The following is a 23,001-nucleotide window of genomic DNA, read 5'->3' on the forward strand; positions in this document are numbered from 1 at the left end:
TTTCTGATGATGTTGAGCATGTACTACTCGTATGATAGCAGAGCTGCTAGTGATATTTATTTTCCTCATGTTTTCATAAAAAGCATCTGAATTGAACAGAATAAAACTGGACACTGAAATGCTAGACAACAAATTAAAAGTGGTTGCCTGCTGGTGAATCCTATTTTCATAACCAATCTAGTCACTTCTACTGCCTGTACTTCTGCACTGTACACGTGCATATTAATTGCACAACAATCTAGTGTTTGACGGACGTATTTTAAACATACTGACACGTACATACTTTATTTACTTTTTACCTATTTTACATCCTTGTCAGAGTAAATTGCTTCTAATTTATTGAAAACCATTAAAACGTAAAAAAAAAACCAAACGACTGAAGTGTTTGTTTTATCTGACTTTATATGTATACAAATTTATCTAAATGTTCAAGGCATAAACACTGTTGATTTATGTGAAAAATAACGAATAGGTTCACTTTATAACCAATCAGACAACGAACCCTGTCGTAATGAATCGTTCTGAATTGCTGACACAAAACCACTATGCACAGGCCCGTGTTAGCGTGATTCACCGCGGGCCTCTCCGTGAGGACGGGACGTACACTATATTCTTCAGTACGGCGCGGACCGGCACCCATAGAAGTAGGACAATGATCTTCACCAGCTCCATCAACACCTCTCCCAGAAGCCTCAGCGGGTTGGCCATCTCCTTGCTCCACAAGATGTCTCCAAGGCAACCGCACGGGCGCAAACTAAGCGTATCTACGGCAACCGCAAGGATAATAACAGAGGAACACAATGAGTTCTTTCTGCAATTAAATTAAGATCTTTTATTCTGAAAAAGAGGCCTACAAGCAAATAATGAGTACCAGAAATGTTTGTCGTAATCACATACTAGTACATACTTATTCAAAAAATATTTTTAAAAAAATTATATTAATTTAATTGATTTAACAAACTAACCGTATCCCACATCCAAACAAAATATGTTTCTGGTGTGATTTAAGTGTATCAAAAATTCCTAAGAATTTCCAACTGATACAACGATAGAAAAGCGAGAAATTTACTTACCTATTATGGTAGAGTCTAGAGAAATTATAATCTCAAGCATATACTTTTATACGATGTTTTATAGAAGGTGTGTTATTAGTGTGAATTAAAATTGATTTACCAATGATAAAAAGCCACTTTATAAATGTGCAAATACAAAAGTTGCAACATATGGCAAAAGTAATAAATTCCAATTGATTTTCTGTGCATATGGGGTATCACAATTTTATATAGTCCCTAAGATGTGCAGATAGTCAGGTAAATTTCCAAACTGACACATAGCCCTGTATTTGGTTAAAAATATTGAACAATTTATTGAGGGTCAAATATCAGAATGGGTAAAAAGTGTGTACTGTGTAATTTGGATTGTATGCAGGAGGGGGGAGGTCATGATTTGTGTTAGAGTTTGGCTCATAATGTATAGTCATGGACCAAAACGGAAAGGTATGTACAATCATCACAAAAGTAAAAACAATCATTAAAGTACGCACAGATATCACAAAGCTGAATAGTCTTGTTTTTAAATCATCAAGTAGCAAAAAAAGCTGAGAGATAATATGTTTGACCCCAACACGATTACATAGTTAAGTACAGGAAAAAATACAATATAAATTGTTCTTCAAGAAAGAAATCCATATGCATTTCTAGAAGCATTTGAACTGAATTGGGTAGATTACTGTGTTAATCACAATTTATAAACAAACCGTTTGTTGCACAACATGCGCAGATCTAAGGGGGGGGGGGGGGGGGGGGGGATGGGTTAATTAAAGTAATTCAATTCACATAGTAATATGATCGAAAATAGGCATATAGATAAACAAACATTTCATCAATGTGAAATGTATTAAACCATACATTACAAATTCGTAGTGTATTCATAATGTAAATATTCTTAAATGAGGGTGCAATAAACATAATTGATTGTGGTGAACGGCTTACCGACTTGACTTCTTAATAACCACCAATCCCGTACTCCCTGCTAAAATAGAGAAAACAGGAAGGTATTGATTACGGAAGTTTAAAAATATCTGTTCAATGATGAGACAGATTTGAGTATCTTGTATCTTGAGTATCTTGTTTATCTACTTACAGCTCACGCCCTAGGCCGGACATCTAGAACCCTCCAAACGGCGGCTCAGGATAAACCGTATCATGCGCGGATCTAGAAGGGGGTCGAGGAGGGGTCTGGACTTATCAAACTAATTTAACTTACATTGTAAAATTATCAAAATAAGGCCTACAACCCCCCCCCCCCCCCCCCCGAAATCAAAATTCACCTTGGACTTCCCCTCTCCCCGGAAAAATTTTCTGGACTGCATTGTCATCATAATGGTGGTTGGTTCATTAGTTAGATAATTTTTACTTATATACACTCTTACAAACAGAAAATAAGCAAGTTATATTACTTTATTAATCTAATGCTACAGAAAGCAAGCACTAACCTAAAGTTTTAACAACCTATATTTACGCAACACTAACATTATTCATACATTCATACCACAAAAAATAAATCTGATTACATGGAGTTACATACGGTGTAATATATACAAAAACACAACCTCGCTTCGAACAAATACTAAGTCTAGACTATAAAGCATGTGATATATTGACAACTGGTTACTACTGAATCATATGATAACAGTTCAAGGATTATGCAGTGCATGTAGCAATTTTTTCATTGTCTCAAGATTTAACGACTGTCCGCCATTACTGTTTGATAGTTCACAGGCCAGGTTACCAGGTTACCAGGTCTCTCTCGGGACTTAAGAATTCTTCTGCGGAATTTTCATGATCACCTGCGACACAAAATAAATCAGCTAAGGACTAATATCTATATTGAAAATATGGAATCATTCTTTGAGTATTGTGACGTGATTACTGTGTTCAGAACTCGGGGCGTGATCAAATCCAATAAAGCTCAAAGGGCTTTATGATAAATTTGATCACGCTCCGGCCATAGATATTACCTTATGATATTCAAAGAATGATCCTTATTTCTTACATTTATATAATATTCAGCAATTGTGTGATTAGATATGATATTATTGACATGAATACGTTATATTCATTTCGTCATTTGCAAATTCGTTACAAATTCGTAGAGTAATCACAGACAGAGTCACTGGCAAATGTAAACATTGTTTAATGAGTGTGCAATAAACAAATATTGTTTGGGTGAATGGCTTACCGACTTGACCTCCTGATAAGCAGATATTCCGTACTCTCCACTAAAACAGAGAAAACAGGAAGTTATTGATTACGGAAGTTTAAAAAACATCTATTAAATGATGAGACAGAATTTGCGTATTCTGTTTATCTATATACTTACAGCTCACGCCCTAGGCCGGACATCTTAAAGCCTCCAAACGGCGCCTGTGGGTGTACCACGTCATACAGGTTCACCCTGAAAGTACCACCAAGTGTCAACTTATCAAATCACAAAAGGGATGAGTCAGGGAGTGGTTTATTATGTGTTTACAACGAAGTAGGTCGTGTTTTAAGGGACTAAGAAACACCCGTGAATTTAATTATTTGAAATAATTTCTCAAAATACATAAAATAATGATTCACTATTATGTAAAAGTTATTTTTATATGCATTATCTTAAGAAGTAAAAATAAATCATACGCATCAATTATTCAAGGTAGAAAAAAATTTGATGTACAGCCGACTTTGATAATTTGAATGGTGTTCATCTGATTTTTATGCAAATTAGCATTAATTAGCATAAATCACATAAAATGTGTTACTTGTCATCTCTCCACGTTTTTGTTGATTGAAATCGGTTTGTTTTCCATTAGACCTTAATTAGACTATGAGAAAAATATGGAGCCCAGACCCACTCTATAAAAGAAAATGCCTTAAAGTTCTAAAAAATGACATTGTTTGCAGGTTTTGATACGTATACGCCTGTTTGAGTCAACATAATCCAAGCATTAAACATATTTATAGGTTTAGAATCAATGATATGTTAAATAGATATTGTTTTGAATGATTTTTAAAAAAATATATAAGATTTATTGATACTTTAATTTTTCAATAGCTTGTCCGACCTTGTGTGGGCATTTTACACGTCTTATCCACCCATCTTCTTTATTTAAATTTGAGTAATAAATTTCGTTTTAGAGACTGTTAAGTGTTGCAAATATCCGTCTTGAAGATAATTCAAAAGCCCTATTTTTACTTTATATTGCATCAGAAATTACCTGAAGTTACCAGTAAGAATTTATTTCATTGTCTTTACGTTACAAAAAGGTCTCCTGTATAAATATTAAAAAAAAACCAAAAAACATTCAAAATATCTTAAAAAGTAACATAGGCATAGCAAATTCTAACAATGATTATTTCATTTTACACTCCACTAAAAATGGATTCAAGCAGTAAGTTTGGCAAAAATTGGGAGGTCTGATTTTTTGCAAATTTTAAACATTTATGGATTTCATTCAAAAGAATAAAATATTAAATTTTTAGAAAAATAGGAAAGTTTTGTACTACTTTAAACCTTCAATATTCAATAATCATATTATAATTTTTCAGGGACAATTGGTTATTAGACTTACCACACTGTTCCTGCGCGAACACCCTGCGTGAACATCATGGCGTTATCGATGTTCTTGGTAAAGATGGCGGCGCCCAGGCCGTATGTGGTGGCATTGGCTCGCTCGATCACCTCATCCAGAGTCTTAAACTTGAAGAGCTGCTGGACGGGCCCAAAAATCTAAAGGACAATGCACATTCGAAAAATAATGAAAATTTCTCTTTATAGGATAACAGATTAATTTTACTGGTTACAATTCCTTAGTATATCTGGGAAGATGTTTATATAGTAAGACAACTCATTTTGTCGTTTGCAAAAATTCTGAATTTCCTCGCATTCCCTTCTCAAACAATTCACCAACCTCCTCTTTGGCGATCCTCATGTTGTCGGTAACTCCCGAGAAGACCGTGGGCTTGATGAAAAAGCCCTGGCCCCCGACCGCAGCGCCCCCACACTCGACTTTAGCGCCATCTGTCTTCCCCGATTCAACCAGCTCCAGAATTTTCTTGTACTGTTCCTCATCTACCTGCGGGAGAGATTGTCTGGCTGAAGCGAATAAACTTATTTCATAAACATGCAACAAATTATCGAACTTTAAACAAGTCTGCGATGCTCCGAAGATTCCCATTAAAAGTATGGGATTGTCTCTAGGGCTGCTTTTGTGTTCCGGCTTTCCTTTTGCCTATAAACACTGGGTAATGTTTTCGTTTACTCTACCAGGGGTTCCATCGTCTATTTATAATTTCTTTTTAACTTTAACTAAGGGACTTGTTGCATGCGTTTTATGGTTACTTTAGTTTTCCGTGTTAAGGATACCCCTAACCTGTGGTCCTTGCTGGGTGTTAGGATCAAAGGGGTCCCCCGTCACCTGTGTCCGTTTCTCGGCCAGCTCGCGACTCTTGGCCACGAACTGGTCGTAAATCTTCTCGTGGACAAACGTTCTACTTCCGGCGATACAGCACTGTCCGGCGTTCACCATCACGCCGTCATGCGCAAACTGCACAGCCTCGTCCACTGAAAGAAATCAGACTACCTGCTTTATATTCAGAGACAGGTGGTTAAAGCACACACATTTACAAATTACCGATTGATTGTTATTGTGCAAACCATTGTCTATTTTTACGTATTCGACTTACGATCAGCATCGTCCATAATTACACAAGGACTCTTCCCGCCAAGTTCCAGGGTAGTGCGCTTAATGTTTGTCCCACCGGAAGCTTGAAGAATAATTTTGCCGACCTGAATGAAGGAATAAGTTATCACATTGTATTTATATCATGAGTTGTATTCGAATACGATGGCACAATAAATGGGCAAATCAGACCTCGGTGGATCCAGTAAAGGCGACTTTGTCAACATCCGGGTGATTGGAGAGGGCGGCACCGGCGGTGGGTCCGTAGCCTGGGACCATGTTAACGACGCCCGGCGGGATCCCGACCTCCTGACACAGCGCTATCAGGTGGAGGCCCGACAGGGGGCTCTGTTCCGCGGGCTTCATGACCACGGTACAGCCACAGGCCAGGGCGGGTCCGATCTTCCAGGTAAACATTCCGGATGGGTAATTCCACTGGAAAATGGAGGCAAATCCCGTGTAAAATTAATGGAGATTCTAGAGTTCTTTGGGCTGCTCAGTTTAATGTATATCATTTATCACGAATTATGCTTGAAATCAAAATAATTGAACTCTTTGCGTTCTGTTGAATTGTTTGTGTCTGTATTGGACTGTGGGTTGTAGCTGTGAGACTGACTGTCTCAATTAGTGTTATAGTGAATCATTACGACTGATCCTCAGGTGGGAGGAAGTGAGGGATTCTGAGTTTTTATCAGTTTAACAGTGTATTGTTAGGATTGATCAATTAATTAAATAATTACATGTGTAATATATCAAATATTCCTTTGAATTTATCTACCCTGTTGATCATGATGGCCTGAATGTAGACATAAATGATGAACTATACAATTACTTAAAAAATTGCAAAACAATACCAATAAACAGTGTTATATTAGTAGAGTTTTGCCAAACAAAGATGCAAAAATCTACTAATATAACACTGTTTACCTAATTGTACATGTAGTAGATATATAAAGCTTCATTCTAACAGGACCCCTGAATGAGATGTTTGTCAATATGCACTGTTTCTGTATCATTAAAAGTATAATCGTAAATTTTAAAAAGATGAATGAATTACCGGGATAATCTGACCACATACTCCAACGGGTTCGTGACGAGTAAAAGCGAAAAGGTCTCCATCTAAAAATATAAGAAGAAATCTTGAACATACATGTATATGTAAAAGAATCTCAACGAACCTTCCTTTTCTTACGACCAGTCTTACCTATTGGGATCGTTTTACCACCGATCTTGTCTGCCAACCCCGCGTAATAACGCAATACCCCCGCTGCCCACAGTGTCTCGCCATAGGCATGAAGAAAGGGTTTACCCATCTCCAAGGTGATCAGGCTCTAAAATGAAGAAAACTCATTTATTTACAACACACACACACTCTCTCTCTCTCTCTCTCTCTCTCTCTCTCTCTCTCTCTCTCTCTCTCTCTCATATACAGTAAAATCCTCATTTTTTGCTTATCGGTGTCCATTTCTCAGAAGGAATATATAATCGTTCAATCAGAATGGATTTATTTGTTTTAGGTCACAAGTGATTACCGCGATTATCTCGGCGTCCCTCTCCATAAGATCGCCGAGTTTGTACAGGAGCCGTCCTCTCTGGCTGGCGTCCATCCGACGCCATGGTGACCCTAACTTGAACGCCTCCTTGGCAGCAGCCACGGCCTTGTCAATATCTTGCTGCAAGGTCAAGGACGTCAAAATGAAACAAAACAACTTATTTTCATCAAAATCAAACAAGAACATAGGGTAAGCGATCTTTTGAGGAGGTGGTGACGGGGGAAGGGGGAGGCTCTAACCTTGTCGCCTTCAGACACGTCACAGATTTTTTTCCCCGTGGCCGGGTTAATCACGGGGAAGGTTTTGCCGCTGACAGAATCCACAAACTCATTGTTGATAAAGATCTAAAAGAACCAAAAAGAGAAATAACTTTTGTCATAAAAAATTAATATCAACACTAAGCTAACTGTTTCCCACTAAATTACACATTTTTTGGTTCAAGTTTTTATCAAAGAGAAGGCAAAATTAAAAAAAAAGAATGTTGTCGTAAGTTTTTCATTATGAAATACCGAGGTTTTGCCATATATTGATAACTGAAGAGTGAACAATTTGTATTCACATAACATACAACGCACTCACTTTTTTCTTTTCGTGAGTCAGACTCTACATATGACACATGCTGTTATGACCGACATAAGTATCCCATCTATAGACAGGCAATCAGAACGACGTACATTTTTGTAGATTACAGAAGTATACTGTGCATCTAATCTTATTCAGTCCTCTTATATTCACACTGGCCGTGGACTGTTCAAGCCCATATAATCACGGGCTTCGGATCAATATCCAGTGATAAAATATATGCAAGCTGTGCGTAATAAATAAACCAAGCGACAATTGAAATCAGAAATGTCAGTCAATGTACGTGTTTGTTTACAATGTATATAGTCTCAAGGTCTGTCTATAAATAGTGAGACTGACTTCTCCCAAAAATATATGCCTCTGTGCAGACGCTATATATGCATTAATGATATAATAACACTCCATTCAGAATGTGTATTTATAATTAGAGGGGGGAAACGGGTCAAATATATAAGATTATTAGAATTCAAGGAAAGACGTATATATGCCAATATATAAATTAACAAAGATTCAAATTCAAATTTGTACACACATGATTTAACCCTTTTTTTCTAAAATGGTGTTTTGTTTCGAAGCGTTTTTAAAATCGTTTTAAATTGTATCAATTTTATTGCATTCACGTTATCAGAACTAACTTCGTTCATTCTAAATGTAAAGGGGTAATACATGTTTATCCCTTAACATATGTAAGCGGTCCCTTTTTATAAGATATATTATAAAAAATCTACCATTATTTTGATATTTAAACTTAAAAACAAGAATAATTCTGATTAGTGCCAATAACTGGAGAATTTTTTATGTAAAGATTGACGCATTATAGAGGACTTTGTGCATCTGTGTCGTTTTAGTTTGTGACCCTTGTGATCCTCTCCCTGAATACAGAATAGAATGGATGGACCTTGGTAGGATTGATGCCATGCATATGAAGGAAATAGGTAGATCGGATGAGACTCGTTAACATATCATGTGACTTTATTTATTGCTAAATTCTAACCAATTGAGAATACTTAGCGATCAGAAATGATACAACCCACACATAGTGTATTCACGTATATATGAAGGTAAATGGTATATATTTTAATTTTCCAGTGACTTTGTCTATTGTAACACTACGAATCATATTTGTATCATATAGTCCAATTCAATTCACCAATACCGCAAATGATGTACTGTATTGTGAGGCGCAAGCGGGGTTTGCATAATTAAACAAAACGAAAAGTACATAAAAATGTCAATGATTTAATATTCAATCGAACTATTGGTGTAAAAAGTATATAAATATAAGTAATAAGGAATCATTCTTTGAATATTAAGAGGTGATCAATTACGCGATGAAAAATTTATTTAAATACATGCAATGATGTTATTCGCAAAAATACCTTGTATCAAAATATATTCTGTATATATAATCATGTCAACTAATAATAGATTTTAAGGCTCCCCAACCTCGGCTATAAGAATACTTTTACATTTTCTGGGGTAATAAAAACAGTTGTAAAAAAAATACGCGGTCAGGCGTGTTCAAAACTATAATAAAGCCCTTCGTGCTTTACTGGACTTGATAACCTTTGACCATATTTATATTTTATTTAAAGTCATAAAGTACAGACGAGGAACATTATGAAAGGTTAAGCAAGGTTACACAAGTCAAACATCATCTGTATACAATGGGGAAGGCCCACTGGACCTAAGCATGTTTTAAGAAGTTAAATATGAGCACAGTGACGTACAGTTTTCTTCTTTCACGTGTAGATAGATTTAAACAAATACATTGACTACCTCCAAAAAAAATACCAATATGCGCTAGTTATATGTATTTTAAAGGATTTCAAATGTTGGGCGGATCTAAAAGTCTACGGGGATTGAAACAATTTACCCTTGACATAAATAATGATGATATATCTCCCGTACGATTGTTTCATCTTGGGTTGGAAAGGGATTCTATAAACGTTTATATACAGAATACACGAGGGTTGTTAAGAAATTACTGAAACAACACAAATGAAGATTAGAAAATAAAAAAGAAATCATTTTTGTTCTACCAATTTACTGGAGGCCGTTTTCACACCATCCTTTAAAACTCAATTCGACAGTCTGTTGATGACAACTTAGGGTTTTGAACCAAATCAAAGAATTCAATGATTTTATCGCGTATTATATGATTATGTATCCACTTTCTGACGTGGGGCAAGTTAGCGACCTTGATAGTGTGAATACACGCATTGTATTCCATACTTTAAATTAGGTCAAACTTTCAATGATAAAAAAACGGTCAATTCGATACATATATGTATATATAAACAGTGACATTGTTGCATGAGTTTGGTCAACGAGTTATGTCCGAGGGTCAATGCACGTCCATGGATATATAGGCCCCACTGACTCTGACACTCAAAAACTCGGGGCAAGAACCGAAGTTATCGAACAGTTAAAATGTTCTTACCTTTGTGTACACAATCTTTGGGTCTCGCACTGGTTTCGGTGATTTCTCCATTGTCTTTTATTCTTCGTCTAAATAACAGTGCACACTTCGGGAAACAAATTCAATGTCAAGATAACGCATCTACGTTTTACCGAAACAAGTCCGTGCGACGTGCACGAGTCGAATGTAGAAATCAAAGTAATGAGAATACTGCGGGGATATATATAGATAACATATAGAATATAATTATCAGATTAAGTGTATGTTCTGAAATTTCACAGAGAATTTCGATGGCATTTCCTAGATAATGGGATAATGGAATCAATTACAAACTTGTAATTAATACAATCTATTTATACAATGTACAAAGGGTTTTTGCATTTGCTTCTACGTTCTTCGTCGTACCGTTTACATTTAAGGTATCAGCCCTGACACAGATCCTGAAGGACAGAGACTGATACGGATCCGTATCACATCCCTTTCAGAACTCCTATGAATTTTTCCCGTCTAGAATTTTAAGCACATGATTTTGTTATTAAAGTCACTGAATCAATATAATTTCGATCTATATTAACGTTTATGCGATATAACATAACTCGGGACAGTTTACGCTGTATAAACAGCGAAGCGGTAGTAAATTTAATTTTCACAAGAATACAGTCTTAAAAATAGAAAAAAAAGAAGTTATATTATTGTATCACTTTAATGTTGTTGCGTTTTTAAAGTAAACACGCATTAACTTTAAGTTCTAACAATCTAAAATTACACAACTCTAACATTATTCATACAACAGTTCACGAATACTGATTACTGACAGAGTAACATAATATACGTAAAACACAACCTCGCTTTTAATAAATCATTTTTCTATAGACAATGAAGCATATAACATCTTGAAAACTGGTTGCTACATATAAAACGTATTGTGCCTAAATAGTATAGTCCGAATACTATCAATGCATATTACGAGTACATGCACAACACAACACTTAAATTGTCATTATTATGCTGACTGTTGTATACTGATGTGCCTTGCACGTAGCTATGGCGTACACGAGTGTTTCATTGTTCCTTGATTCTCAGAACAACAAGCATTTGCTCGTTTTATATAATAATTAATTTTATTTCATAATTTTTCAACAAAATTCTGTATGTACAATCTCATATAAAAAATCAACAAACGTTACTCTTCTGTCCATGAACTGAGACGCGATTGACCTTGTCGAAGAATCTCGAGTTGTTTTGCTGACATGATGTCATTTAATTTTTTCTTCCACATTTTTAATAAAGCTCTGTCTCGACAAGACGAAGATTTCCATGACTTAATTTCGTAATAATAATATAATAACGGTTCAAGGAGTATGCAGTACATGTAGGTATTTGGTCTGTGCCTCAAGGTTCTACCCCTCTGCACCACTAGTGGTTGATAGGTCAAATTGCCGGGTACCAGGTTTCTCTCGGATTTAGGAATTCTTCTGAGGAATTTTCATGATCACCTGCGACACAAAATGAATCAGCGGAGTACAAGTATTTATTGTTAAATGAGATACAAACAAACCAGTGTAGATTGGGTGAATGGCTTACCGACTTGACCTCTTGATAGGCAGCAATCCCATACTCTCCACTAAAACAGAGAAAACAGGAAATTATTGATTACGGAAGTTTAAAAAACATCTATTAAATGATGAGACAGAATTTGTGTATTCTGTTTATCTATATACTTACAGCTCACGCCCTAGGCCGGACATCTTGAACCCTCCAAACGGCGCCTGTGGATGTATCACATCATACAGGTTCACCCTGAAAGTACCACCAAGTGTCAACTTAAGGATACATGTAAGTCACGGTGGGATTAGAGCCGTTTTAGCAAGAATTTAGACTCTCGGTAGGATGTTACTATCTGGTTTGCTCATCAAAACAAGCAGTCAATTATTGACTTTTTTCTTCTAATTCGCTAAGAGAAGCTCATTAATATTCAAAATTGGAACGTTTTCCCCCCAAAGTATGCTCTATTGTTTGAACTGTGTTTCAACTGAAATAAACATGTCTGGATGAAATTGAGCAAGAATCGTTGCGTTCTGGCGTTCGATCAATGTATTCATATTTATTAGCCAATGACTGGACAGCTGAAAACCCCGCCTTCATGAAATTGAAGTGTGTCACATACAGCACAAAGTTCAAGCTCTTTTTAAAACGACTCTATTTTAACAATTAAATGATATTTTTGGTGATTCATGCGGTTATGAAGGCAGCAATCATTGGTGAAAAATACATAACCCGAGTTTCTTTTCATAAACTATTGAGTATTAGTGAGTACATGTAACTGATTCAATTATGTGTATCAGTACGTAAAATATGAAAAAGCGAATTCTTCTTCGTATGGGAAATTTCGTGCAGTCCGTCAAACTTTTTGGCTGCTGAAAGGTTCGATCGATAAATAACTGGTTAGAACTGGATCCTGAAGCTTTCAGCACATTCAGTTTCTACGCATATACGAATCACGATCAGTTTTCTTAAAAAATATAGAAGAAAGTACTTAATGGATGTAAATTTTATTATTGTTTATTACGAAGGCAGAAGATCATGTTTTAATCTTCAACATACATGCATTAACAGGTAATGACATCATATAATATTTGCTATATTACTTTAATTCAGTCAAATTCAATTACTTCCTAGGGTAATGGTTAAGATTCATTTTAATTAACTTTTTTCGGGGCAATGGGCTACTAGACTTACCACACTGTTCCTGCGCGAACACCCTGCGTGAACGTCATGGCGTTGTCGATGTTCTTGGTAAAGATGGCGGCGCCCAGGCCGTACGTGGTGGCATTGGCTCGCTCGATCACCTCATCCAGAGTCTTAAACTTGAAGAGCTGCTGGACGGGCCCAAAAATCTACAGGACAATGCAGAGAAGGGAGAACAATGGAATTATTTTTTTTTTTAAATAAAAACAATTACAGGCTACATTTACGAGTAAGAGTTGGAAGTTGATGTACCTCGATAAAGACAAATCATTTTGCAATTTTCATTAAAATAATGAAATATTGTTTGACTTTTTGCTTTCACATTTCAAACAATTCACTAACCTCCTCTTTGGCGATCCTCATGTTGTCGGTAACTCCCGAGAAGACCGTGGGCTTGATGAAGAAACCCTGCCCCCCGACCGCAGCGCCCCCACACTCGACTTTAGCGCCATCTGTCTTCCCTGACTCAATCAGCTCCAGCACTTTCTTGTACTGATCCTCATCCACCTGGGTTCGAAAATGATCGTACAGGCCCGGTAACCAATAAACTCATTTTACAAAAAAATAAAAAGTTTTTATTGTGATGTTTCTAAACCTAAATCATGTTCAGGGGTTTTATATAAGACTGTATTTTCTTTTGTCCATAGACACTATTTCATGATTAGGATTTCCTCTCACATATGTACGATTTGCCTTATCTGATGACCCTGATGAGGTTTTGGAGTTGATCATTTCCGTGTTTAGGACACCTCTTACCTGTGGTCCATGCTGGGTGTTGGGATCAAAGGGGTCCCCTGTCACCAGCGTCCGTTTCTCGGCCAGCTCGCGACTCTTGGCCACGAACTGGTCATAAATCTTCTCGTGGACAAACGTTCTACTTCCGGCGATACAGCACTGTCCGGCGTTCACCATAACGCCGTCATGCGCAAACTGCACAGCCTCGTCCACTGAAAGAAATTAGCCTCTCCGGTTAGTTGCTTATACTCAGAGACGGGTAATCTAAGCACTCAGAGACGGGTAATCTAAACACTCAGAGACGGGTAATCTAAGCACTCAGAGACGGGTAATCTAAGCACTCAGAGACGGGTAATCTAAGCAAATATAATTGCCGATTGATTGATTGATATTTTCCTTCACTTTGAGAATTTTCAATTATTTGCAAAACAACGTCTATTTTTTTTTACTCCACTTACGATCAGCATCGTCCATAATTACACAAGGACTCTTCCCGCCAAGTTCCAGTGAAGTGCGTTTGATGTTAGTCCCACCAGAAGCTTGTAGAATAATCTTGCCGACCTGAATGTAGTATGTGGCTATATTATAGTATTCATACAATGTATCATTACACACAGTATTCAAACATAAGGACCATTCAAACTTAAGCAGTGAAAGTACAACAAATAAATGGGGAAATCAGACCTCGGTGGATCCAGTAAAGGCGACTTTGTCAACATCCGGGTGATTTGTGAGGGCGGCACCTGCGGTGGGTCCGTAGCCTGGGACCATGTTAACGACGCCCGGTGGGATCCCGACCTCCTGACACAGCGCCACCAGGTGGAGGCCCGACAGGGGGCTCTGTTCCGCAGGCTTCATGACCACGGTACAGCCACAGGCCAGGGCGGGCCCGATCTTCCATGTAAACATGGAGGCGGGGTAATTCCACTGGAAAATAGAGGCGAATCCCGTGAAAATGAAGATTCTACAGTTGTTAGTGGAGGAGAGCTGATTGCTCACTATCTATTTTAATTACGTTCAGGGACAAATTAATTAGTAAATATTTTTGGTTAGTAAACATAATTTTATGATTTTTTTTTTGCTGTTTGTGCTGGACGATGGGTGATGATTAGGGTGGGGTTATATCTTTGTTGCAAACAAAGTTAAAGTACACTGTATATTGATAGGATTGATCAAATAATACATTCAAATATTGAGTTAGATTGATCTATCCATGTGAAAAACTTGTTTGGTCATTTTCAGAAATGTACACTAGGATGATGATTTGTCTATACTAATGTACTATTACTTCACAAACTACATAACAATGACAACAATATACTATTATATATTAACTCTTTACGCTAACTGTACTAGTATATAGATTCAAATAAGTGGGACTGCTGAATTTGTGCTGTTTCTGTTGCGTCAAAAGTACAAGCAACTAAACTTTAATAAATGACTTGCCGGAGTAATCTGTCCACATACTCCTACCGGCTCATGACGAGTAAAAGCGAAAAGGTCTCCATCTATTAAACAAGTAAAAATCAAATAATCATTCATAGTGATATGAAGCATGTGTGGACTGTGGAGAAATCCCTACGACACCTCGTTATCTTACGACCAGTCTTACCTATTGGGATCGTTTTACCACCGATCTTGTCGGCTAGTCCCGCATAAAAACGCAGTACCCCCGTCGCCCACATGGTCTCGCCATAGGCCTGAAGAAAGGGTTTACCCATCTCCAAGGTGATAAGGCTCTACAACGAGCAAAATATTTTATATAAAAATCATTCTCCCAATCTGTTTCTCTCTTTCTCTCCATTCACCTCTCTCGATAGTAAAGTGCTTCTATTTATTATAAGTCGATGTCCAATTCCAATAATAATATTCTAAAATGACATTTATTTGTTTTAGTTCACATGTGATTACCGCGATGATCTCAGCGTCCCTCTCCATAAGATCGCCGAGTTTGTACAGGAGCCGTCCTCTCTGGCTGGCGTCCATCCGACGCCATGGTGACCCTAACTTGAACGCCTCCTTGGCAGCAGCCACGGCCTTGTCAATATCTTCCTGCAAGGTGTAGGACGTCAAAATGAAAGATAAAGAAACGCAAAGGCGGATTCCCGGGCATTTCAGACAAGCTCTGTCGGAAAAGTTAGACCCGAGAATTCGTGATTTGGTGAAACAAGATTTTGAGGGTGTGATCACCATGGGGAGCTAACCTTGTCGCCTTCAGACACGTCACAGATCTTTTTCCCCGTGGTCGGGTTAATCACGGGGAAGGTTTTGCCGCTGACAGAATCCACAAACTCATTGTTGATGAGGATCTAAAATATCAAAAAGAATTCAAATGCTGAAATTAATTTTTCATTTTATAATATTAAAGGTTTTTTGCATGTTTTGCATGGTGACTTTCGTGAAACATGAAGAGGGTACACTTTGCTGTCACATATAGAAAAAAAAAACAACGCACCCAGTTGTTACCGAATTAAGTCCCGGGACTTCAGACATTAGCACATTATGATCGGATATAGCAAATTAAGTAAAACCTGTTTTATAAATGCATGATGTGCATTATAAATAAACCACATGCCGACTAAAATCAGATATGTGACATGTCAGTCAATGTAAGTGTTTGTTTTCTACAATAGATAGCCTCAAGGTCTGTCTATTGAGGGCATACTCTAAAACCTGGCCTGGCCCGGCTTGGCCCCATTGGCCTGGCCTGGCCATAAAGTTGGCCTGGCCTCACTTTTGGCCTCAAAATTGGCATGGCCTCAAATTTTGGCATGGCCTCAAAAATTGGCCTGGCCTAAAATTTGGCCTCTACAAGAATTTTTGGCCTCAAATTTTTTTATATTTTCTTTACATATTTGATGATTTTTATTGATTTTTTATTGATTTACTTTCAATACATATTAAACATCTTACTTGGTGGCTTTAGTGTCTTATTGTGATATTCTTTTAAAAATAATAGGTACAATTGAAAATATAGTACTAACAATGTATATTTATGAACAAAGGTATGTCGAGTAATTCTTTCTAATTGATTTTTATTCAGCGGCAATCAGCCTGTTTGAAATTCTTAACAACTTAAGAATGTGATTTTTGCGCTGCCATTGTATAACCATGGCATGTTTTTGCAATGTATTTAGATCAAACTGCTCTCAGGATTGGACAAAAATCTATGTAACTCATCTTGAATCAACGACTTGTTCGAGAAATTTTTTTTGGAAGAGGCCAATATTTGTTCTAACCAACACCAAAGGTAACAAAATGTTTTGCTTTGTTCAAATTCTGATAATGACAATTCCCCATTGTCAAGCAACACATGCATGAAACTCTACTCTAACCAGGAGGTGATGATTATTGACCATTGCTGAGTCAAGGTATCGGAGGATGCAATGTTGCAGTTGTTCACAAATGCCATTAATTAAATAAGACCGTGTGAAATGTTAAATGACAGGATAGGCGATGAATCTGACCCCAATGTAGCAGATTAGCGACAGAAAAGATTGATATTGAATTTCTGCTGGGGAGGGAAATTTGGGCTTGATCGGTGTTGACAGGTAATGTAAACAAACTGCAAATTTTAAAGTGCATTACACAGTGATAACAATATCATGCTATGAACCAGTTTACAAATGTTTTGGATATCAATCAGGTCTGTCTCTTAAAATGATGTTTAACTTTTAAAGGGGGGGGGGGGCGACTCTCTTAGTTAATCGCTTTGGTATTGGCATAATCTATTCCTCAACAATAGTAATAGCAGTGCTGTACATGCATGTCTGAGAAAGTTTCTGTGTATTTAGACATGGATTGAATTAATCAAACTTGAAAAATCGGCCACTTGTCATATGTATTTTTTCATATGATTTTTCTTTTCTTAAAACATCAAAAAAGCACTAAATTTTCAATTTTTAAAAGAAATCATTAAAAATTCAATCTAATTCTAAGAAAATGAGAAAAAGAGAAATTTTCAAATTTGGCCAACCATTTTTGAAGAGGACATGTACAAATTAGGGGCCAGGCCAAAATTTAAGGTCAGGCCAAAATTTGGGGCCAGGCCAATTTTGAGGCCAAAAGTGAGGCCAGGCCAACTTTGAGGCCAGGCCAGGCCAATGGGGCCAGGCCAGGCCAGGTTTTAGAGTATGCCGTCTAGTGAGACAAACTTTCCAAAAAATTGCATGCGTCTGTGCAGACGTGTACTGCAATCAATTACGTAATAAACCAAAAGGCGTATTTCTAAATAGAGGGAAAAATCAGCTCAAATAACACTGGCGTCGGAAGCAAATTGAAAGGGGGGGGGGGGGGCTATTGCCCGCAATTACATTTAGTCTGTTGATCAACGGAGTGTTTTGAAGCGAATCGACGTTTTCATTCAATTATTTATCATTAGATATGAAGGTGTCTTCCAACTTACTTAGCCAACAACTTTGAAAAAATACAGGTAAAATATAGGTAGATCTGTGTTGGCTAAGTGGGAATATGGTGCAGGTGGAGAACAAAAGAATTTAATTACAGGTCAGCAGTCAGCTATAGTCTGTTTTCAGATGAAAATGGGAGAAATTAAATATTTGTTACAATGAAATAAATGATTTGAGCTTCTGTCAAAGTACTTGAGGATCTTTTTACCATAGTAATTCAGACTAAATTTTAAAATTTTAAAATTATGATTTGTTTGTGATTAACTGTTATATATCCCCCTTAATTTATGGCTTTAATAGAGCTATATATATATATCGTGGTTTGTCTATATTTATCATATTTTGATTGAACTTTATTTGTTGACCTAATAACCTTAATTTAGGCCTGAAAAATAATACCATTATAAAGACCCCGTCTAAAAATAATAGTAAGGGATCATGTTAACTCTTTTCTTCATTTTCCTATGGTTTCTATGGTTATATCAAATATTTCGAATCTACACAATATGAATATAACAAAACACATAAACGCCTGAGTAAAGTGCTTATATATTAATTTTTTTATGTCATATACTTCACGTTTGACGTCACAAAATGGTGATTGACATGTTTTGTGAAATGAATTGTATAGATAGATTTGATTGATTATCATCAGAGCTCGGTTGTAACCTTATCTGGCTTTGTGAACCACATATACTGAATCAAAAATCCGCTTAAGGCTTCGTTTTTATTTACTGTCTTAAATTTTAGAAAATCATATTTTCTTTTTTTTGTATTAAATTGCTTATTTTTTTAAAAATCCATATTTTTATCCCGAATTTCTTATTTTTGTCTGTTTGTCTTGTATACTTCTGTTTTGATGCATAATGTATCATTTGATACATGTATTAAAATAAAAATAATGTATCATAAGTTGCAGATGAATTTCCCTACTCTTCCAACGTTCAAATTAAGATTTACCAAGGCAAAACATGTATTAATAATTAATACAACATTGTAATGGGATTTTGTTTTTGTTTTTGAATGACATGAACAAATTTAAAATATGGATACTGAATTGTGAAAATACCGATACCCTTAGATCCCTCTGTAAATTAATACTGTATCTACTTTTTGAAGTTTTTAAACTGTCTTATATACACATGATTTATACATTTTTGTACTGCATAATGTAACATGTATAGTTTGGTCAATTATTGGCAAACGTGATGAAGTACCAATGCACTGTCCCGTGGTATCTTTTGCAACTTAGTGGACTATTATATTCAGTATATTATATGTAATGCATGTGTGTACATTTGTATATTGCATGAATATGTCTTTACATATCGGCGCGTCTTTTAACCACAATGAACCACAATGAACCGCAATGAACCACAATGAAACCACAATGAACCACAATGATACTACAATGAACTTTATTAAGGTGATAAATGTTTTTTAAAAGGTATAGATGCGACCTATTATCAATTATTTTCAACTTTTTCCTATCCGCAATGTGAAGATTCCCATTTCTGTTATTCCAAATTTACATTGGATGTTATTTGATATTTTTCTATATGAACATATAGTTTCGGTTGAAAATGTATACTACTACATTATCAATAAGCATTCAATTGCATTTTGCATGCTATTAAAAGACAAAATCAAAAAATCTTACTCCAAAAATGGCCTGGTATAATGCACTCTGAATTTTTAGCATTAACATATGGAGGGTAATCGTGTTCAAAAATCTAGACATGTAAGCTTGTAAATCCGAATATGCAATCGTGTTGATGTGTGAGCCTGAGCATGAATATGTGTAATTCTGATCGTGTAACCTATAAAACTCGGGCATAAACACGTGTAAGATTTGACTCAGTTCCTTCGCATGATGCACATTTTGCAACTTTATTGTTTACATTAGTTAATTAAACCTTCAACTTTGTACACTTTCAATCCGTAGTTTCTGCGTTTCTAACTTCAGGCTCGGCAATAGCACATCTGACATGATACAAATTGACAAATGTAAAGTCTACAAGTTTGTCGAATTTTGACATGACCTTATATGGCAACTGCCTTGCTGCGGGAAAAGGCATGCCGTAACCGCCGGACCGGAATGAACGAAAAATAAACATAATATTCAGCTAAACTGTTGCAATAAGCTTTTAATGAACGACACCTTTTCTATCGAAAACACCGGTATTATTTTTAGGAAAAAAATTGAGGTATGATTGAAACTGGACCAAACAGGAAGAAAAAAATTCGTTGCCGATGTGACGAATGCGCTAATTTCCGTAATATAATTCCCATGGTATTATAAAAGGAAATGCCTAATATCTTATATCTCTAAAAAAAAAATGACATGTACTTTAAACTGGAATATAAGTAAATGCGTACTCTTTTCTAGAAATGAGACGGATCAAGAAATTTCCTAAGGGGGTAAATATATTCTGAGCGGCATGGGGTTCGAAGACCGCCGTGAGGTCCCATGTAACTCCATTGCTTCTGAATTCTAAGAATTTTGAGAGTGAATTTTTAACCGGGTTTCCGATTATTGAAATAGTAAAAATTGCAGACGGGCGAGTGGCTGTCAAAAAGGTACTCTTATTGTACCGATAACTCCTCGAACAGTTTTCAAGATAGGAAGTTGTTCTTTTGCAGATCATTTATACATATATCAGAAGTATGCTAATTGCTAGGATTTTGATTTCTGATAATTTATAAAAATATCAGCTGTTGAACTTAGTCATTTTTGGGCAAAAGCATTGCATATAGTGTACCCCATTTTTACTCTTGTTATTTTTCTGAATTAGTTAGAATAAACGACCTGCAAGGATTTGGTAATTTTTCGCGGAAAAATTTATGTTACTTTACATGTATTTATACTTTTTGTTGTTGTGTAAGTGAAAGATAAATAATAACACAATCTTCAATAATAATTAAACAAAAACTAGCGCATATTTTTTGTGCGCCGTAAATTGAAGTTTTACTATGGGAGGCACTGTAGCTCAAAGATCTTCCATCTGTATTTTTAGACAGGGAGCTACAGACCTGCAGCTAGTCCACAAGTGGCTGTAAAGCTGTATTATACTAGCTCTCCAGAAAATTTTTATCAGCCAACTTCACAAAGTGAGTCTGTATTGAACCGACATATGCATTCAGGACGTCATACTCAATCCCGTAATAATTGCTTAAAATAATTTTTACGAAATGTCCATTTTTACCTGCATGATAGGCCTTTTTTCCTATATATTGCCGACAATGCAAAGAAACATTTCTTAAAATAATTTATACACATTTTAATTTCACGACAGTTAACCTTATCTTTGGAATTTTTATTCATTTTTTTTAAAGAGGGCGTCGCTTCTTATGTCTCATATTACCCGGTTATCACAATCTCAAAACCAATGTATTTAAATAGTTTGTTTTTCTTATCGATAACTTTGCAACTCAGCTGACGGACCCCGTGTAATTTTTCGCGTGGGGGGGGGGGTCTTGTCACAACTTTGTGGTAGCGATAAGGATGCATTTGGAGATATTTTCTTAATTCAGCCGAGGCCTATACTTTAACAATTTGTTGCATGTACTCTAATAACAGTGGCGTCGGAAGCAAATTGAAAGGGGGGGGGGGGCTAAACTAATCATGAAAAATATTGACAAGAATTCCCATAATCATGAAAATTCTAATCCGTGGGGGAGGGTATACCAATAACTCCAATCTTACCTGCCCAACCCCCCCCCCCCCCCAAATCATGAAATTCCTAATCCGTGGTGGTGGTGGTGGGGGGGGGGGGGGTGCTAGTATACCTACTATGACTCTAATTTTCAATATCACTATTAATATTTCATTCTCTTTAAGGTCTTTTAAGGAACAATTTTGTTTGTTGCGAGGAAGAGTAGGGGGGGGGGGGTTGAATCCTCTCTGTTGCTATGTTCCTAATGGTTAGGTCTAACTTGGCAAAAAAGTGGGGGGGGGGGGGGGCTAAGTCCCCCCTAGCCCCCCCCCCCCCCTCCCGGTTCAGACGCCTATTAATAAAAATGCGTATATGTCTTTATACACGTGTATTCAAACAAAGTCATTAAATGTAATTTTTTCAGTTCTATGAGGATATCTGAAGCCGATCGAATTCTTTACTCGCATCTTTTATACATTCTCTTGATAAAATGTACACCAATCTCATAATTTAATTTTCCGAAAAATAATACTCTATGAAATGTTGTTATCCAGAGATAATATGATTATAGGCTTACCTGATATATTTTTTTATTTATTCCGTCCCTATTCCGGCGATCACGGCATGCCCTTAACTGCAGCTAGCCTTTTTCTATCAGTGACGTCATTGTTTCCATATAAGGTCATGTCAAAATTCGACAAGCTTGTAGACTTTACATTTGTCAATTTGTATCATGTCAGATGTGCTATTGCCGAGCCTGAAGTTACAAACGCAGAAACTACGGATTGAAAGTGTGCAAAGTCGAAGGTTTAATTAACTAATGTAAACAATAAAGTTGCAAAATGTGCATCATGCGAAGGCTTACACGTGTTTATGCCCGAGTTTTATAGGTTACACGATCAGAATTACACATATTCATGCTCAGGCTCACACATCAACACGATTGCATATTCGGATTTACAAGTTTACATGTCTGGATTTTTGAACACGATTACCCTCCATACGAAATACCATGATGTCAGACTCGAAGTCTCACAAGAGACAACTTGGCTGTTTCTTTTAGCTTACGTATTATGTACGTTAACAGTAATAAAGTGAATTTTACTTATTTTTCATAATCAATTTATAAATTAAAAGAAAGATGTTAATATAAACGATAAAATGCTTTGATGAT

At 36.4% G+C, this 23,001-nt stretch overlaps 2 protein-coding genes and 2 long non-coding RNA genes across 5 annotated transcripts in view; 2 read left to right on the forward strand and 2 right to left on the reverse strand.

Annotated features, from left to right (window-relative positions):
- Positions 1-377: 377 nt before the first annotated feature.
- Positions 378-23,001, reverse strand: part of LOC105334905 (aldehyde dehydrogenase 1A1) — a 31,060-nt gene continuing 8,436 nt past the window's right edge. Inside the window, exons 2-13 of one of the 2 annotated variants that reach the window (XM_066088776.1) lie at positions 15,967-16,071; positions 15,674-15,814; positions 15,375-15,501; positions 15,209-15,270; positions 14,447-14,689; positions 14,221-14,323; positions 13,784-13,974; positions 13,370-13,534; positions 13,019-13,176; positions 12,005-12,079; positions 11,864-11,903; positions 378-811 (exon numbers count right to left, since the gene is read on the reverse strand). In XM_066088776.1, coding sequence (XP_065944848.1) covers positions 755-811; positions 11,864-11,903; positions 12,005-12,079; positions 13,019-13,176; positions 13,370-13,534; positions 13,784-13,974; positions 14,221-14,323; positions 14,447-14,689; positions 15,209-15,270; positions 15,375-15,501; positions 15,674-15,814; positions 15,967-16,071 — 1,467 coding nt within the window. In that variant the 3' untranslated portion in view covers positions 378-754. Of the gene's footprint in view, positions 812-10,963; positions 11,776-11,863; positions 11,904-12,004; positions 12,080-13,018; positions 13,177-13,369; positions 13,535-13,783; positions 13,975-14,220; positions 14,324-14,446; positions 14,690-15,208; positions 15,271-15,374; positions 15,502-15,673; positions 15,815-15,966; positions 16,072-23,001 lie in introns of those variants that run through there. The other variant, XM_011438512.4, reaches the window with a different exon arrangement.
- LOC105334906 (aldehyde dehydrogenase 1A1) lies at positions 2,446-10,462 on the reverse strand. The gene is made up of 13 exons (XM_011438515.4): positions 10,301-10,462; positions 7,515-7,619; positions 7,255-7,395; positions 6,927-7,053; positions 6,780-6,841; positions 5,915-6,157; positions 5,727-5,829; positions 5,414-5,604; positions 4,952-5,116; positions 4,613-4,770; positions 3,382-3,456; positions 3,241-3,280; positions 2,446-2,848 (listed from the first exon to the last, which is right to left on the reverse strand). The coding sequence occupies exons 1-13, from the start codon at positions 10,349-10,351 to the stop codon at positions 2,816-2,818; spliced, it is 1,494 nt and encodes a 497-aa protein (XP_011436817.3). The 5' UTR covers positions 10,352-10,462; the 3' UTR covers positions 2,446-2,815.
- Positions 3,523-8,720, forward strand: LOC117688801 (uncharacterized). The gene is made up of 3 exons (XR_004601176.2): positions 3,523-3,537; positions 4,590-7,464; positions 8,706-8,720. It is a non-coding gene; the product is annotated as an uncharacterized lncRNA (long non-coding RNA).
- On the forward strand, positions 13,424-13,897 carry LOC136276536 (uncharacterized). The gene is made up of 2 exons (XR_010715029.1): positions 13,424-13,563; positions 13,675-13,897. It is a non-coding gene; the product is annotated as an uncharacterized lncRNA (long non-coding RNA).

Source organism: Magallana gigas, chromosome 6, assembly GCF_963853765.1.
Source record: "Magallana gigas chromosome 6, xbMagGiga1.1, whole genome shotgun sequence".
NCBI classification, from domain to species: domain Eukaryota; kingdom Metazoa; phylum Mollusca; class Bivalvia; order Ostreida; family Ostreidae; genus Magallana; species Magallana gigas.

What these genes read in the sequence shown, in the direction of transcription:
- LOC105334906 (XM_011438515.4), bottom strand. Translation starts at nt 10,351, where the DNA reads ATGGAGAAATCACCGAAACCAGTGCGAGACCCAAAGATTGTGTACACA. An exon ending in AATTATGGACGATGCTGATC is followed by an intron (nt 5,605 to 5,726) that starts GTAAGTCGAATA and finishes GATTTCTTTCAG; the next exon opens with TGGACGAGGCTGTGCAGTTT. An exon ending in ACACCCAGCAAGGACCACAG is followed by an intron (nt 5,117 to 5,413) that starts GTTAGGGGTATC and finishes TCTCTCCCGCAG; the next exon opens with GTAGATGAGGAACAGTACAA.